The sequence below is a fragment of the Gasterosteus aculeatus genome, chromosome 1 (genome assembly GCF_964276395.1).
Source record: "Gasterosteus aculeatus chromosome 1, fGasAcu3.hap1.1, whole genome shotgun sequence".
Lineage (NCBI taxonomy): Eukaryota > Metazoa > Chordata > Actinopteri > Perciformes > Gasterosteidae > Gasterosteus > Gasterosteus aculeatus.
In genome coordinates this window covers 174,964-190,336 of record NC_135688.1, presented here as the reverse complement: position 1 = coordinate 190,336, position 15,373 = coordinate 174,964, and the positions used below count along the sequence as shown (strand labels likewise).

Here is a 15,373-nt window from a genome sequence, read left to right as displayed (position 1 = left end):
TGACTAAATACTTGAAGGTTACTGCTAGTGTTTCCTAATTCATAAAAGTATTTTCCTCAAACAACACGCGGCTTTTACTCTGGAAACGGAAGTGACTTTACTCTTAATGGCTCCTCAACAACTTGATGCATCATTGGACATAATAAATGAATAAAATCAACCTCTTGGGAATTTATTGAAAACATAACATGTATTTGTTGGTTGAAAGATGTATTCATTGTCAGAATATTAGGGTTAAACTCATTTGAACTGTTTTTAAATGACGTATAGAAGAGGTGAGGGGACCGTATGCTGATGTGGCACTAAGAGACCCGCCTACTTCTGGCCTCACGTATTTCCGGTTAGCGCCCTTTCTTGTTCCGGCACACGTAAACATGGCGCCCACCATCCCGCTGTTAGCAGGTGGGTAATTTAAGTTTACTGGGACCGTTTGTTGTGTTTGTATTACCGAGCAACCGGCAACCGGCAAACGGCAAAGGCCAGGCGCGCGCACACCAGCGAACCTGATTCGAGTCACTTCTTTTAGATGAAGAAGGATGGCGGCAAACTGTTCAAAACCAAGCATATTTAGTTGACACAGTTACGTCCCAAAGAGAAGTACAGACGTCATTGAATCAATATAGTCTGCCGATTTATTCCGTTGCATAAAATTCACAAGAGGAAATCCAATATGTTAAATGATCACCTTCTAAAGCGGGATCACGTGCTCTGAAAGCGTCAGAGAGTAGAAATGAGCCCTTGGTTCGGAACAAACACGGCATAAGCTCTGAAATCTGTTTCGTGTTAAAGACGATATTTCTGCCGAATGAAAGAGGCACGTTTGTTGGTACAGGACCAGTCTTCAATGTCATTTGATGTGACGGGTGATTAGTCGGTGAGCGCGGATATGTCTAATTCATGGATTTCCTTATGAATTCCGGCAGACATCGGATTTAGACCTCCCCAATTACGGTTCCATTCTTTCAGAGTAGATTTTAAACCACAAACGTGGTTTAACATCAATTTAATTCAGCTAAATAGATGAAGATTCAAAAACGTAAGTGTACATAAATGACATGAGTGTGTGTGTTTCAGTGCGTGGATCAGATGGCACGTCTCTCCTCTCTGGTCCTCCTTCGTGTGAGCAGCACTCCTCCTTCCAGAGGTAACACATCGCATTAGCATTAGCATTAGCATGTGTACACAAGTGTGTCTACACAGGTGGGACAGGTGTATCTTTGTGTCTCAGGGACGCTCGGCCCAGCAGGTGTGTTTCCTTCAGCAGAGACGGGACGCTGTTTGGCTGGTGCAACGGACTCAAGTAACTGTTCTATAATATTACTATTGTGCGTTATGTTCATATGATTATTGACAACTAACCGTCTGTCCACCTGTCAGTGTGTCTGTGGTCAAGTCTTCAGATGGCTCACTCGTCTCCACCTTCGACCTCCCGAAGGCAACGCTGCTGGATTTTTCTCCTCTCAACAACATTCTGGTCACCTGGCAACCGTACAGCAGTAAGAAGAAAGACAACAAGAGGACAATGAGACGACAACAAGACGACAAGACCCCATGACTTTTACTCAACACTTTGTGATCTGACGCTCTACATGTTGTTTCATAACGCCTCCATTAACATGTGTTGTCAGAGGCTAAAGACGGCGCTCAGGGGGAAGCGAATCTCCAGCTGTGGGACCTACAGAGCGGTCAGCTGATCAAAGCTCTGTATCAGAAGAAGTTGGACTCATGGTGATTATACACACACACACACACACACACACACACTCTGGGGGGTCGTGAGTCTCATATTGGAGCTCTGTGCCGTGATTGGCTGCAGGTGTCCCAGCTGGTCAGAGGACGAGAAGATCTCAGTGAGGAGCGTCAACAACGAGCTTCACTTCTATGAGAACAACGACTTCAGTAAGTAAACACCGTGTTTCCACCAGGGTCGTGTCCCAGACTACAGCTGACGCTTCCTCTCTCTCCAGACCTGATCGCCAACAAGCTCCACATGCAGAAAGTGTCGGACTTTGTTGTGTCCCCTGGAGGTCAGCCGAGCAAGGTGAGCAACCGGCAAAGGGAGAGCGGGAGGTTTAGAGCGAGTCCTCTTCCCATCCCGTCTCTGTCTGTTCCCTCCAGGTTGCCGTCTACGTCCCGGGCAGTAAAGGAGCCCCCTCGTTTGTCCGTCTGTACCAGTACCCCGTTCTGGGAGGACCTACTGCTGCTCTCGCCAACAAGAGCTTCTTCAAGGCCGACAGAGTCAGCATGCAGTGGAACAAGAAAGGTGGGAGAGCGGCCCGAGTCCAGGAGGTCCTGGTCCTTGGGCTGCGGTCCTGGTTGTCCTGGTCTTGGAGTGTTTTCTATAGCTGTCTCTGCAGGTCCTTGCGTGTCCCTAACGCTTCCTGTCCCTCAGGCTCTGCCGTGTTGGTGACGTCGAGTACTGAGGTAGATAAAAGTGGAGCTTCGTACTACGGAGAACAGACACTTCACTTCCTGTCGGTGAGCGGAGAGACGTCATTGGTTCAACTGCGTGAGTTCTGTTTGATCCCAATTAAAGTGTGTTGTAAACATCTTCACAGGATCTACTGGACTCAAATCTTTTCCTTCCAGCTTAGTTTGTAGAAATGATCCTAGCCGGTGAATGTGGGGAAATACCAGTCAATATGTCCAGTTATTATTGGTTTAATCCAATCGTTGAACTTGTTATTGAATCAGAAGTGAGCTCGTCGTAGAGAAAGAAGCTTTGTTGGGAGATGAAGGGAAATCATTTCTTCCAACTGTCCGTCTAACGAACCCTCGAGTCAGCTGACGCTGTGTCTCTGTTGGACCCAGAGAAGAGCGGGCCCATCTACGACGTGGTCTGGAGTCCCGGTTCTGCAGAGTTTTGCGTGGTCTACGGCTTCATGCCGGCCAAGGCCACCGTCTACAGCCTCAAGTGTGAGCCGCTGTTCGACTTTGGGACCGGGCCGCGGAACGCCGCCTACTACAGGTGATGCCTCGCCCACTTCCTCTTTGGTTCAGTGAGCCAATCAAAAGTAACTGTTGTGTAGAGGGCGGGGCTTCTCCTTGAGGTCGCAGCCACTCCGATTGTCTGACCTCCTGGTTTCAGTCCTCAGGGTCACATCCTGGTTCTGGCCGGGTTCGGAAACCTGCGGGGTCAGATGGAGGTCTGGGATGCCAAAAAGTACAAACAGGTGAAGAACAAATGTTAATGATTTGCATTGTTGTTATTAACATGGGATCAATGAGGGAGTCCTGATGAGCAGGTACCGGACCCCCTGCAGGCAGAAGGTCGTTCCTCTCTGACCCGTACGGCCGTACGGTCATAGAAAACATCATGTCGTCATCGTGTCACGTCATGGAAATGTGTTCTACGTTCATGTGGTTGATTTAAGAGACGCTCTCACATTGTGGTAACTGAACGGTTCAGTAGCTCATGAATCATCACTGTGCCTGAACATTTAACCGTCGGTGGCCACATGTGGAAAAGTCCACGCCATGAGTCCCGACAGACAAAGACGAGCAGAATGTACGTATATTAGTAAGACATTCCGAACGCTGCGAGCCGTGCTGCAGGAAGCCGACACGCCCCTTTTGTTCCTCGTGTTGTTTGTCATCCGTCTGACACGTGACTTCATTTCCTTAAGCGAATGACAGCAGATCTTTTCCTTTAGTTTTGTCTTTATTTTACGCAGCAAAGTGTCAACTTAATAAACTATTAATCAATTCTGTCACACTGTAGATAAACGATGCAGCTCTTCTGTGTTGTTCTGCTGCCTTCATCACGTCATACATGGAGACGCACACGGAGCGTCAATCCAACATAAATCTTTCCATTTTTGTTCCATATCTTCAGTTCCTGCACAATGAGCATAAATTAAATGATTAATGCAAAAGTCCTGAAAATCCATGGGTCAAAATGTGTATGAACTCTGTGAAACCTTCTCTCCTCACAGGTGTCCAAACCTGAGGCGCCGGACGCCACCCACTTCTCTTGGTGTCCGGACGGCGAGCACGTTGTCACGGCGACGTGCTCTCCCCGGCTGCGAGTGAACAACGGGTTTAAGATCTGGCACTACACCGGCTCTGTGCTGCACAAGCAGGAGGCGGAGCCCGGCTGCCAGCTGTGGGAGGTCCGCTGGCAGCCGGCGCCCGAGGGCAGCTTCCCCGGGCGGCCCGTCAGGTACCAAGCGGCGCCCAGCCAGCTGGGGACGACACAGGCCACGCCCACACAGGCCTACCGCCCCCCTGCACTCAGACACCTGCCAGCCACACCCAGCTCCAAACTGGTGAGCAGACGGCCCTGGACTGGGTTCCCCTCCATCACACTCCTCACATAGTGTGATGTTGATTTGAAGAGGAAGACGACGATGATTCATTTCACTCTTTTGTTTGTCAGCATGAGGAGGAACTTCCTCAGAATCTGCGGCCAGGAGAGAAAAGTGTCTCTAAATCAGCTTTGAAGAATCAGAGGAAACGAGAGGCCAAGAAAGCCAAACAGGTGACCGGATCTCAGCCAATGGGAGTCCTCTAAAGTTAGGACCAGGTCACCCGATGTTAGCCAATCAAACGGCTTTTCTTATCAAATGCATTTACATGATACATTAATATGTATTAATAAACATTTAATGATGATTATTTTGCAGGAGTTGAAGCCTAAAACTGAACCTCCATCTGACCCCGCCCACATCATTACCAGCCAGTTAGAGCCGAGCTGTGGCGACCCCGAGACGGACAAGAAGATTAAGAATGTGAAGAAGGTGAAGGATCAGTCCGTCATTTATCAGACGCTTTTATCCAAAGCGACGTCCAATAAGTGCATTTAACCACAAGGACACAAACTCAGAAGAACAAGAAAGTGTGATTTCATCAAATAAGCCGATGTACAACTTGCTGTAGATAAGAACCGTTATAAGTCCAATGTAAGTGCTGCAGTTAGTTGGTGTGTTAGTGGAGGTAGAGTCTGAAGACGTGTGTCTTTAGTCTGAAGATGTGAAGGCTCTCTGTGGTCCTGATGTCTTCAGAGACCTCCTTCCACCATTTAGGAGCAGGACAGCAAAGAGTGGAGATCTAGTCGAGTGTTTTGCTCTCAGTGAGGAGGAACAAGCAGTTTATCACATGCAGAGCGGAGAGGTCAGAGGTCGGGATGTCGGGTTGGACCAGGTCCTGGATGTAAGCTGGACCCCATACATTCACAGGAGGGTACGTGAGCACCAGTGGTTAGAACTGGATGAGCCACCGGTACCAGTGAAGAGAGCGGAGGAGTGGAGGAGTGAGGGAGAACTTAGGAAGGTTAAAGACCAGTGGAGCTGCTGCATTCTGGATGAGCTGCAGAGGTGGAATGGTGGTAGCAGGAGACCTGCAGGAGAGAGTTACAGGAGTCCAGGAGGGAGACGACAAGAGCCTGAATCAGTACCTTCTGAGTGAGAAGAGGACGTGTTCTCCTGATGTTGTAGAGCGAGTATCTACAGGATGGTGTTGTCAGTGATGTTGGAGTCAGGGAGAGTCGGCTGTCGACGTCACGCCGAGGTTCCTGCAGTCAAAGTGGGCGTTAACACGGAGTCTCAAAGTTAACAGTCAGGTTCTGTGAAGGAGAATCTTTCCCCAGAAAGAGAAATAGTTCCGTCTGTCGGGGTTGATTGTCAGATGGTGGGCGGATCCACTGAGATGTCAGTCAGACAGGCAGAGATCCGAGGGAGGGAAGGAGAGGATTAGTTGGTGTCATCGGCGTAGCTGTGGTAGGAGAAGCCATGCGAGCGAATGACAGCGCAGAGAGAGTTGGTGTGTCCTGTGTTCTGATTGGTCAGGAATGTCTTCCAGAAACTTAAAGCCATCGAGGAGCTGAAGGACCAACGGGCTTCTGGAAAAGTTCTACAAAATAACCAGGTGATACACATTAATACACACACATACATTAACACACACACTAAACTAATGATATTTCATCTGTCTTTCACTCTAGTTGATGAATTGATTGATTAAAGATTATTGATCAGCGGTTGATGTAAGGTGGTCAGCACTCTATCTGAGGGTTTGTTTGATTTCCTCAGCTGGAGAAGTTGCAGAAAGAGGATCAGCTGCTGAAGGAGCTGGAGGAGCTCCAGATTGAACCATAGAAGACGCTGCAGGCCACGCCCCCTCTGTTTACTCACACACACAAACACACGTACACACACAAACATGTACACACACATACTATATCCTAAAGAAGTTCAAGGCTGCATATATTGTTGTTTCTTTGGTGGGCGGAGCTTGGGTAAGGAAGGGTGTGGTTTGTTGGAGGATTGGATGGGGTCACCATCCCCCCATTCCTCTTTCCATCAGGTGTCTGTCCAAAGGATTCTGGGAAATGTAGTTCAGTGTGCTATGCGTCCAAAGCCCTGTTGCTATGCAACATCTGTACAGATGCTGAAGCCTTTAATAGTGGTCTTTTCAAAATAAAAGCCTGGATGAAACAGTTTGTTTTTCAGTCATTTTGTTTCCAGACTTTTCTCCGTGAGACATCCAAAGACCTCGGAACTCTGCTCCCGCTGTGGGAAGGGTTAAAAATGTAACGTAAGTCGCTTTGGATAGCTAAATGACAGAGCCGAAGAGGTTTTTTTTGGGGTGGCCGGCCAGCCTTTCTGGGACCAGAGTGAGACCAGGAGAAAAGGAATGTTGTGATCTTCACAATAAAACATCTTTGATGTGACGTGACAAGCCAGTCAGCATTGAGATATCTACAGTCTTCTGACTGCCGACACTGGAGTATCGTTATTAGGGTCCTTGCTATGACTAGTCGTAGAGAACCTATTGCATTTCAAGGAATTATTATTCTGACAAACTAAGGGCCTTTTTGGGTGCTTTATCATATTCAAAAAGATGTTAAATTTGGCATGCATATTACATCACATGTCATTTATCTGATGCTTTTATCCAAAGCGACTTACAATCAGTGCATTCAACCATAAGGACACATCTACAACTCGCTGTAGAGAAGAACCATTATAAGTCCAGTGTAAGTGCTACAGTTAGTGTGTTAGTGGAGGTAGAGTGTAAAGAGGTGTGTCTTTAGTCTGAAGATGTGAAGGCTCTCTGTGGTCCTGATGTCTTCAGAGACCTCCTTCCACCATTTAGGAGCAGGACAGCAAAGAGTGGAGATCTAGTCGAGTGTTTTGCTCTCAGTGAGGAGGAACAAGCAGTTTATCACATGCAGAGCGGAGAGTGCGGGTCGGGATGTCGGGTTGGACCAGGTCCTGGATGTGAGCTGCAGATGCAGGAGCCCCTTGTGCACCTTTTCACCCCTCCTTGCGTGCGTCGACCCATTTTTCTAGACTAGCGTCAAAAGCTACGCGAGCATTGCGTCCGCCCGTAGTCATTAGTGAAAAGTCACTTTAATGACTTTCACACTTTGGAGGTTGACGCTGTGACGGTTTTATATACAGTTTATACTTCATATTATGAACAGAAATGGATCGGTGAGCTCAGGTAGACCAGTTATGAACCTGAAATATCACAAGTCAGTGATACAGAATAAATACACAAAAAACTGAACCTGCTTTGGTTTTGTTGTGTGATTATAAATGAACTTTACATTTAGTTGTGTTTTATGGAGCAGGAGGAAGCATCAAGCTGACGGAGAACGATGTGTGTGGTGACATTAAGCTGCTGTAGCGTGGACATAGTCTGTTATATTTTACAGTTTAAATAGTTCGTATCCTATGCAAGAAAAAAGAAAAGTCCCTGCATACAAGTTAATAAATGTGTTATGTTGTTTTCTATTAACATTAATGGAATCTCCTCTGCCTTAAGATTGCAATATTACTTTTAGCTGAAAGTAATTCTAAATTAGTAAAGTATCATACATTAACTGATTTAATATGAATTTAAAATAACTGGAAAATGTTCTTCTCTCAGCCTGAAATATATGATGCTCTGGAGGAGAAGCGTATCTTCCTAAATTAAATGAAATACGAAGAGGTTTATCTGCTTTATCTCTACGTTATACGTTTTTCAGGTGTTAAGTTTTTTTTTTTGTTAAGATCAGCAGGTTGCTAGGCAACGGGAGCAGCGGAAGTAGAGCTGATGACGCAGCCGGAAGTAACCCCCGTAGGACAGACAGACAAAGACCGCTCGGTTCAGCCTGTGCGGTTGCTGAAGGACCAGCCGAGGTCTACGAAGGCTACAAGGATGCAGCCTGGCGACTTTGAGCGTCTCCGCATTGGGTTTTGACAGAAGAGAGGAAGTGGTTTATACCAGACTAGGATTAGCTCATACAAGTCTTAATTCCAACGAGACTGAATCAAATATTTTGTTGTTTCTGAATGATTCAGGTCTAATGAAAAGAATCTAAGATATATTTTTATTATATTTTTGAAGTCCCGTTACACCCTCCTGTATAGTAGGTGGCGGTATACGCAATTATCGCAGTAACCCGCCAATAAGCAGCAGAAGAAGAAGAAGAAGAAGAAGCAGCAGCAGCAGCAGCAGCAGAAGAAGAAGAAGAAGAAGAAGAAGAAGAAGAAGAAGAAGCAGCAGCAGCAGCAGCAGAAGAAGAAGAAGAAGAGCTCTCACGGTGAGCTGAGCGGCGGGAGGTTCGCGCGTTTCCACCGATCGCCACTACTTTGTTTGTTGCTGTTGTTTTGATCGTTTACGCCAATCGGGACGGTTTACGGCGTGACGCGACACAGTGCGTCACAGGAAACACGTGCCCGCAGGGCAGCGGAGGACTGCACCGGTTCGTAGTTCGTCAGGACCAGGGTCCAGACCGGGGTCAGGACCAGGGTCCAGACCGGGGTCAGGACCAGGGTCCTGACGAACTACGATCTATGGAGCCCTGCGAGGCGAGAAAGCACAACAAACTGTGGGGAAGAAGCAGAATTAGTGGTGTGCATTAATAAAACGTGGATCATTGTAGACTGAGAGAGTGAGATTAGTATTAGTCTGTGTTATCAACCACCTGTCAGGTAGTGATGGATGAGCGTCCCTCGTCCAGTGCTGTGGCGGTCAGCCTGTGTGACTCTGCCCCCCTGCTGTGGCGGGTGGATGACCTGCAGGCGGTGCGGTCTCAGGGTCTAGTGGGGGCCCTGCTAGGTTCACTGCCCCGGATCCCCCGACAGAACCTCAGACTGGGCCGACCGCTGCTGCTGCTGCCGGAGGAGGAGGAGCTTCTGACTGAGCGGCGGGCTGCTGCTGCTCTACCCGTCTACCAGGTGTGTGTGTGAACAAAGTTTACCCAGATTCATTCTAAAGAAGCGTCACAAGGTCTTCAGGTGAGTTTGGTTTGTTGTTGGCAGGATGGAGAGGGGGCGGAGCTTCGTCTGCAGGTCAAGCAGCACCTGGAGGACCAGAAAAGGAGCTATGAGGAGCAGAGCGTCCTTGCGCTGGAGGACAGGAAGGCAGCGCTGCTGCGAGCCATGACATCATCACATACAGGTGAGTCCTGGTCACCTTGAAGTCATTAGGTACAGGTGAGGCCGTTATGTCCGTCCCTGTATCTGCTCAAACAGTTGTGGTCCTCTCAGAGTCTGGCGATGAGGCTCTGCAGAGCCGGCTGGAGGCTCTGGACCGGAGCTTCACCTTTCCCAGTTCGGCGCTGGCAGTCCAGGTGAGCACGGCAAGGGCGGGACTGTCCTATCGCCCGGAGGCCCGGGCCACCCTGCACGCCAGCCGGCCACTCAGAGGGCAGGAAGAGTCGAGCTGCCACGCTGCCAGGTACCAGGTGTTCAGAGACCTGAGGGGGCGGGGCTTCTACTTGACTTCAGCCGGAAAATTTGGAGGACACTTCCTGGTTTATCCAGGTGACTATGGAGCTTTAAAGGAAACTTTTGTTAATACGAATAATAAAAACAAATACAAATATTTGTTCACTTTCTCTTGTTGACTGTAAGAAAATTTAAAAAAACATCTGGAGATCAAATTGTCAACAAATAAATAACCAGGTGAATTAATTTATTATTACGTTTTTTTCATTTGAAGCTCATGATTGGTCCCTTAAAGGGAATGTTGATGGACCAAAAGATAAGGATCCCTACGGTTTCTACCTTGTTTTTTCCTAGTTTATTTTTATTTTTTAGTAATTCCTCTGCTAATGTGAGGCCAATTTGTGATTTTGGGCGATATAAATTAACTGAATTGACTCAGCTTCTGGTCCCTTATTGAGGAGGTTGATGGAGCAAGTTCTTCTCTAACCCTCAGGTGACCCTCTTCGTTTCCACGCTCACTTCATCGCCGTCTGCCTGTCCCTGGAGGAGCCTGTCTGTCTTCTGGACCTCCTCGCTGTGGCCCGTCTGGGCTCCAATGTGAAGAAGACGGTCCTGCTCTGCTCGCCGGGGCCGGAGGGCCGGGTTCAGTACACCTCATTACAGTGGAGCGGGATGGTGTAGGGGACTAATCAATACTCAGACCGGATTTTTTTTTCACCCCAAGTCTTTAAGGATCCGAAGAAGAAACCGCATGACCTCACGAAATAAAGACCTGGACCTGATTAACCCGGAGTCCGTCGTTTGTTCTGTCCTAAAAGAATAAAAGTAGTAATGTCTCATGAAGAAGCACAGGACCCGGGATCAGGTGAGGAATCTTTAATACACACAGTGAATCAGGTGGTCACAGACCCCCTCCCCCTCTGGTCCCTAGGGGTCCAGACTGGATCAGGTGCGTCAGGACTAGACTCTTAAGATTGGCCTAAAAACCTCTGGATTCAGACTGTGACCCATTTCTTTTATATTATTATAGTTTATTTTGACCAGGTTTTAATGACTGTTTTCTGGTTTGTTAAATACATTCATCATAAATATTCAAAGATTATATAATAGTGCTTAATTTATTAGGGATTCACGCCTCGATATCCCGTCCAGTCGATGGCGGCCCCGTCCCATTTGGTCCTGATGGTCATCTCCAGAGACCGGTTCTCCTCTGAGCGCCTAACGGGGGCCTCCCAGTGGTGAGGGTGAGTATCTGCAACAGAGAGCGGCGAGCTGGTCAGACCCAGAGCAGCCCCCCTCCCCCCAAAGGGGACCCCGGTCCTCACCCACAGTCAGCTGGGTCGTGGTCCCCTGGCAGCTCTGCCCGCTGAAGTAGAAAAGATGGAACCGGTGTTCCATCCTCCAATCAGAGAGCAGCGAGCGCTTCAGCCCGAACAGCACAGAGAAACTGCTGTTGATGCAGCAGATCCACACGGGGTACCGGGGGGTCTTCAACATGCTGCCCACCTGAGGACGGGGGGAGGGAGGACAGACCGTCTATACTGTATCTCAGAGTAAATGCTGTACTTTCGTCTGACACTAGTTTATTTACACATTCAGATTATTAATCAACTTAATAAATTAAGTCCATCCATCTTCAGCCGCTTATCCGGGGTCGGGTCGCGGGGGCAACAGCTCCAGCAGGGGACCCAAACTCCCCTTTCCCACATCTACCAGCTCTGACTGAGCTAGCAGCTCCAGCCTGGAACGCCTCCCTCACCAGACCAGACCACCTCAACTGGCTCCTTTCGACCCAAAGGAGCAGCGGCTCTACTCCGAGCTCCTCGCCCGCTCCCTAAGGGAGACGCCAGCCACTCTCCTGAGGAAACCCATTTGGGCCGCTTGTACCCGTGACCTAGTTCTTTGGGTCATGACCCGTCCTTCATGACCACAGGTGAGGGTAGGAACGAAGATTGACGGGTAGATCGAGAGCTTTGCCTTCCGGCTCAGCTCTCTTTAACTGTAGACCCTCCTCAACTGGAGAAGGCGTATGACCAGGTCCCCCCAGAGATAATGTGGGAGGCGCTGCGGGAGTACGGGGTGAGGGAGTCCCGACTTGGGGCCTTTTTGGTCGGGTCGGCCTTCGCCAGGGCGGCACCTTGTCACCAGTCCCGTTTGTGGTTTTCATGGACGGGATATCGAGGCGTGAATCCCTAATAAATGAAGCACTATTATATAATCTATGAATATTTATGATGAATGTATTTAACAAACTGAGTGCAGCAGAGCCAGAATACAGTCATTAAAACCTGGTCAAAATAAACTATAATAATATAAAAGAAATGGGTCACAGTCTGAATCCAGAGGTTTTTAGGCCAAAGTGTTGCGTTTACGTGCTGAGGGAGACACATCTGCGTAGTATTTCACTATGCAAGATGAGTACTTTTGGTACTTAATACGGGAGACTGAAGTACCTGTGGGAGTCGTCCTCCTTCCATCTGCTCCCGGCTCCAGTGGAGATATCCAACATCTCCTCGGGACAGGAGGCCCTGCAGGGGATGCTCCAGAGGATGTCCGTCCTCCCCAAGGGACCGAGTCCCGTTGAAGACATTCGGACTGGCCTTTCCTGTCAACAGCAGGTTCAGCAAGGCCTGCAGAGACCGAGCAGGAGGGCACCTGTAGATCCAGGACCAACAGGGCCTTGAGGAGAACCAGTAGTGTGTCCTACAGCAGGGGAGTTCTCACCTGACGGCATACAAAGTTTCCCACCCTGAGGTACAGCAGGTGGGAGGTGGTGGAGTCCAGGTCCTCCTTCAGCCTGTGAGAAAGAGGCCAGACTATCTTCATCATCTCTGAAAATGAACTGACGGTTTAAGTTTATTGTTCAAAGTTTGTTCTTTTAGGATTTTACAGATTTTTTTTTTTCTACCTCTGTCCTATCAGCTGGAAGACACCTGATAAGTGAGAGGGCTTCTCACCTGTTGACTGTCCGGGAACAAATAAGGCTGTACAGGAACAGGATGACTCCATGACTCCCCTCCTCTGTGAACTTCATCATCATCATCATCATCATCATTCTCATCATCATCGTCTTTACGATCACTTTGGTACATATTGATTATTGAGCCAGCTGGAAGAAGAAGAGGATGGACTCACACACTGAATGTGATCCAGGATGAACTTCTCCACATCTTCCTTTGCGTTAAACGTAAAAAGCTGCAACTGAAGGAAGTTTCAAAAGTATCAACTCTTGTTTCAATGTTTAAAATGATACAACTCTTTGTTAATTGTCAAATTTAAAAAAGACTAATGCTATATGGGAAGACCCAAAATAAATGCTACAGTACTAATGACCTCACTGAGACTCTCTGCAGTGGCGGCTGGTCCATAGAGGCCAATGGGGCCCTCTGGACCCTCCATGGACTTTACAAGTTATATTAAAAATGCATTTTACAAATGTAATGTAAATGTAAGTATGTTTCTATTTGTGTTTGAAACATGGAACATAGATAGTAATACTTGTGAATTAAGATATCTGCGCAAAATGTATGCTTTTCCTGCAGGTCCTCTGTGTCCGCTTGTCCCAGTTGATCACTGATCCGGACCATGAGGGACATTTAATACTACATAACACGAGCGACCACCGGCAGAGTCCTTCAAGAAGACCCGACCCGAACTCTGTACGAGACAAGAACAGCTGGACCAGATCAGCCGCAGATAAATGACGCTTATATATATATACATGTAGTGTATATATATATATTATATAATATATTATATATATTATATAATATATATATATATATATATATATATATATACACATGTATATATATACACATGTGTATGTGTATATATATATATATATATTCATTAACATACTGAATTGTATGAATAAGATGTCCTTTTTATGTTTGGAATAAATGTTAAATATATAACTGCAAAGTTGCGTGTTTGATTTTTTTGCATTGAATCATACTGAGATGTTTACTGATGCTGATTGGCTGGCCCACTGATGACATCACTCAGGTACCCTCTCTGTGAAGTTGTCCAGCTTGTAGTCCAGGTGAGGTGTGATGGAGTATTCTTGGGTTACCAAGGTGACGGTGGCTTCGCTTTCTTGGCCAGCCAACCAGAGGCTGTCGGCCAGCACCGTTGCCAAAGCTCCGTTCTGCTCCTTCTGTCCGACGGTGAGACTGAGAAAGGGTGGACCAAATAACAGCTGTAACCCTGATGACGGTAACAGGAGGTGAGACGAGTACTGTTTCCCACTCTGGTTTCTCTGAGGTCATAACAGAGTCGTGTTATTATTCATGTTGTAACTATGACGAGGCGGCGCTCTAATGACGCATTGCTGCTGTGCTGCTGCTCTTTCTTGACCTCTTGCGTAACGGTTGTGTTTTCTGTGTGACATCCTCCCGGCTACCTGTGGGAGGTATCGCCTTTATTCAGCATTAGGTTATGTGATGATGGAGGAGTTCTCACCTGTGCAGCGTCTGTCCGTCCGAAGCGCTCTGCCGAAGGAACAGCAGGTGTTTAATGATCCGGGCCTGGATCACCATCTGAATGGCTTGAGCCCCGCCCTGAAACATACACCTGACCAGGTGAGACCTCCCCTGAGGGGCTGACACCACCACAACAGCTGCACCACGGCAGTAGAACCTCACGCTGTCGGTCTTCAGAGCGTAAGAAACCTCAGAGTCCGGCTCTCTGAACTGAAAGAAGGATTTCCTCCACTCGTAATTGAAGACATGAAACGTTCCACCGAGCAGAATCTTCCTCAGACTCTAAACGTTGGGAACAAGCAGAGAGAGGAAGTCTGAGCCAGGAGACCTGATCTCTCCTGATTGGAGCTCACTGGTCCTGATCGTCTCACCTCGGTCAGCTGGGGGGTCACCGGGGTTCCTCCAAGGTCTGGAGAGACCACCAGATTTAGTGGGATGGGGCAGAGGTTTGGGAGAGTCCTGCAGGGGGGAGGATGCTCTTCTTGCTCCTCCACCTTCCCCACGTCCACCAGCCTTTGAGGCACACACACACACATACACATATATATGTGTGTGTGTGTGTGTGTGTGTGTGTATCCAGGATTCAATAAGTTCAGAAGAGTCTTAGCCCCGCCCCCAAATGCTCTCATTAGCTGGGACGTGCGATGACGCTCCTCCCAATACAACCGATAACGTGTTAATGTGCCCAGCACTAAAATACAGTATACAGATATTTAAAATAACTTTTAACTTTTGTTGATCTTTATACATCATGTTATAAATAACTATATTTTTCTGTAAAATGTAATACAACAAATGAATTGTTTTATTTAAACTTTCCTGCAGCTCCGCAGGTCAGACACCTGATCCAGAATCTGTTGTAGTTCCCCCTCCATCTGATCACACACACACACACACAAGTTAGGCACACACACACACAGACACACACACACAGACACACATACAAACACATTTACACACTCATACCAACACTCAGACTCATATACGCACAGACACAAAGGAATAACTGTAGATATATAATAATAATAGTAATATTTCATTATTCATTAAATCTAGTCAGAGATGTCAAATATAAGTAAATATATTATCATTAAATAGTATTATTATTTATATCATCACTTATTTTTATCACAAACATTCAATTTCTCAATGAGACTTTAAATGAATGTTTATTTTATATCATCAACTCTCTGATCTGAAAAAGGAGGAAGACTATTGAATATTATA

The 15,373-nt window shown here is 47.3% G+C and overlaps 3 protein-coding genes across 5 annotated transcripts; 2 read left to right on the top strand and 1 right to left on the bottom strand.

Moving 5' to 3' along the window:
- Positions 1-99: 99 nt before the first annotated feature.
- eif2a (eukaryotic translation initiation factor 2A) lies at positions 100-6,434 on the top strand. Its single transcript, XM_040187947.2, has 16 exons — positions 100-402; positions 1,075-1,144; positions 1,229-1,300; positions 1,378-1,496; positions 1,629-1,728; positions 1,817-1,899; positions 1,968-2,041; positions 2,119-2,263; positions 2,393-2,509; positions 2,812-2,968; positions 3,089-3,173; positions 3,936-4,268; positions 4,379-4,480; positions 4,626-4,739; positions 5,800-5,865; positions 6,030-6,434. The coding sequence occupies exons 1-16, from the start codon at positions 375-377 to the stop codon at positions 6,093-6,095; spliced, it is 1,731 nt and encodes a 576-aa protein (XP_040043881.2). The 5' UTR covers positions 100-374; the 3' UTR covers positions 6,096-6,434.
- A 2,001-nt stretch (positions 6,435-8,435) lies between these two features.
- On the top strand, positions 8,436-10,448 carry tsen34 (TSEN34 tRNA splicing endonuclease subunit). 3 transcript variants are annotated; one of them, XM_078105236.1, is made up of 5 exons: positions 8,436-8,533; positions 8,925-9,170; positions 9,255-9,393; positions 9,483-9,758; positions 10,156-10,448. In XM_078105236.1, exons 2-5 carry the CDS (start codon positions 8,931-8,933, stop codon positions 10,341-10,343), a joined length of 843 nt encoding a protein of 280 aa, XP_077961362.1. In that variant the 5' UTR covers positions 8,436-8,533; positions 8,925-8,930; the 3' UTR covers positions 10,344-10,448. The 3 variants fall into 3 exon arrangements, with proteins under 3 accessions (XP_077961362.1, XP_077961354.1, XP_040044934.2); XM_078105228.1 differs by having other exon boundaries at positions 8,515-8,533; positions 9,468-9,758; XM_040189000.2 differs by lacking the exon at positions 8,436-8,533 and having other exon boundaries at positions 8,690-9,170.
- Positions 10,449-10,783: 335 nt separating this feature from the next.
- mindy4b (MINDY family member 4B) lies at positions 10,784-14,682 on the bottom strand. The gene is made up of 10 exons (XM_078088392.1): positions 14,518-14,682; positions 14,309-14,428; positions 14,127-14,224; positions 13,675-13,837; positions 12,798-12,863; positions 12,620-12,690; positions 12,387-12,459; positions 12,116-12,292; positions 10,988-11,168; positions 10,784-10,914 (listed from the first exon to the last, which is right to left on the bottom strand). The coding sequence occupies exons 1-10, from the start codon at positions 14,680-14,682 to the stop codon at positions 10,784-10,786; spliced, it is 1,245 nt and encodes a 414-aa protein (XP_077944518.1).
- Positions 14,683-15,373: the final 691 nt, after the last annotated feature.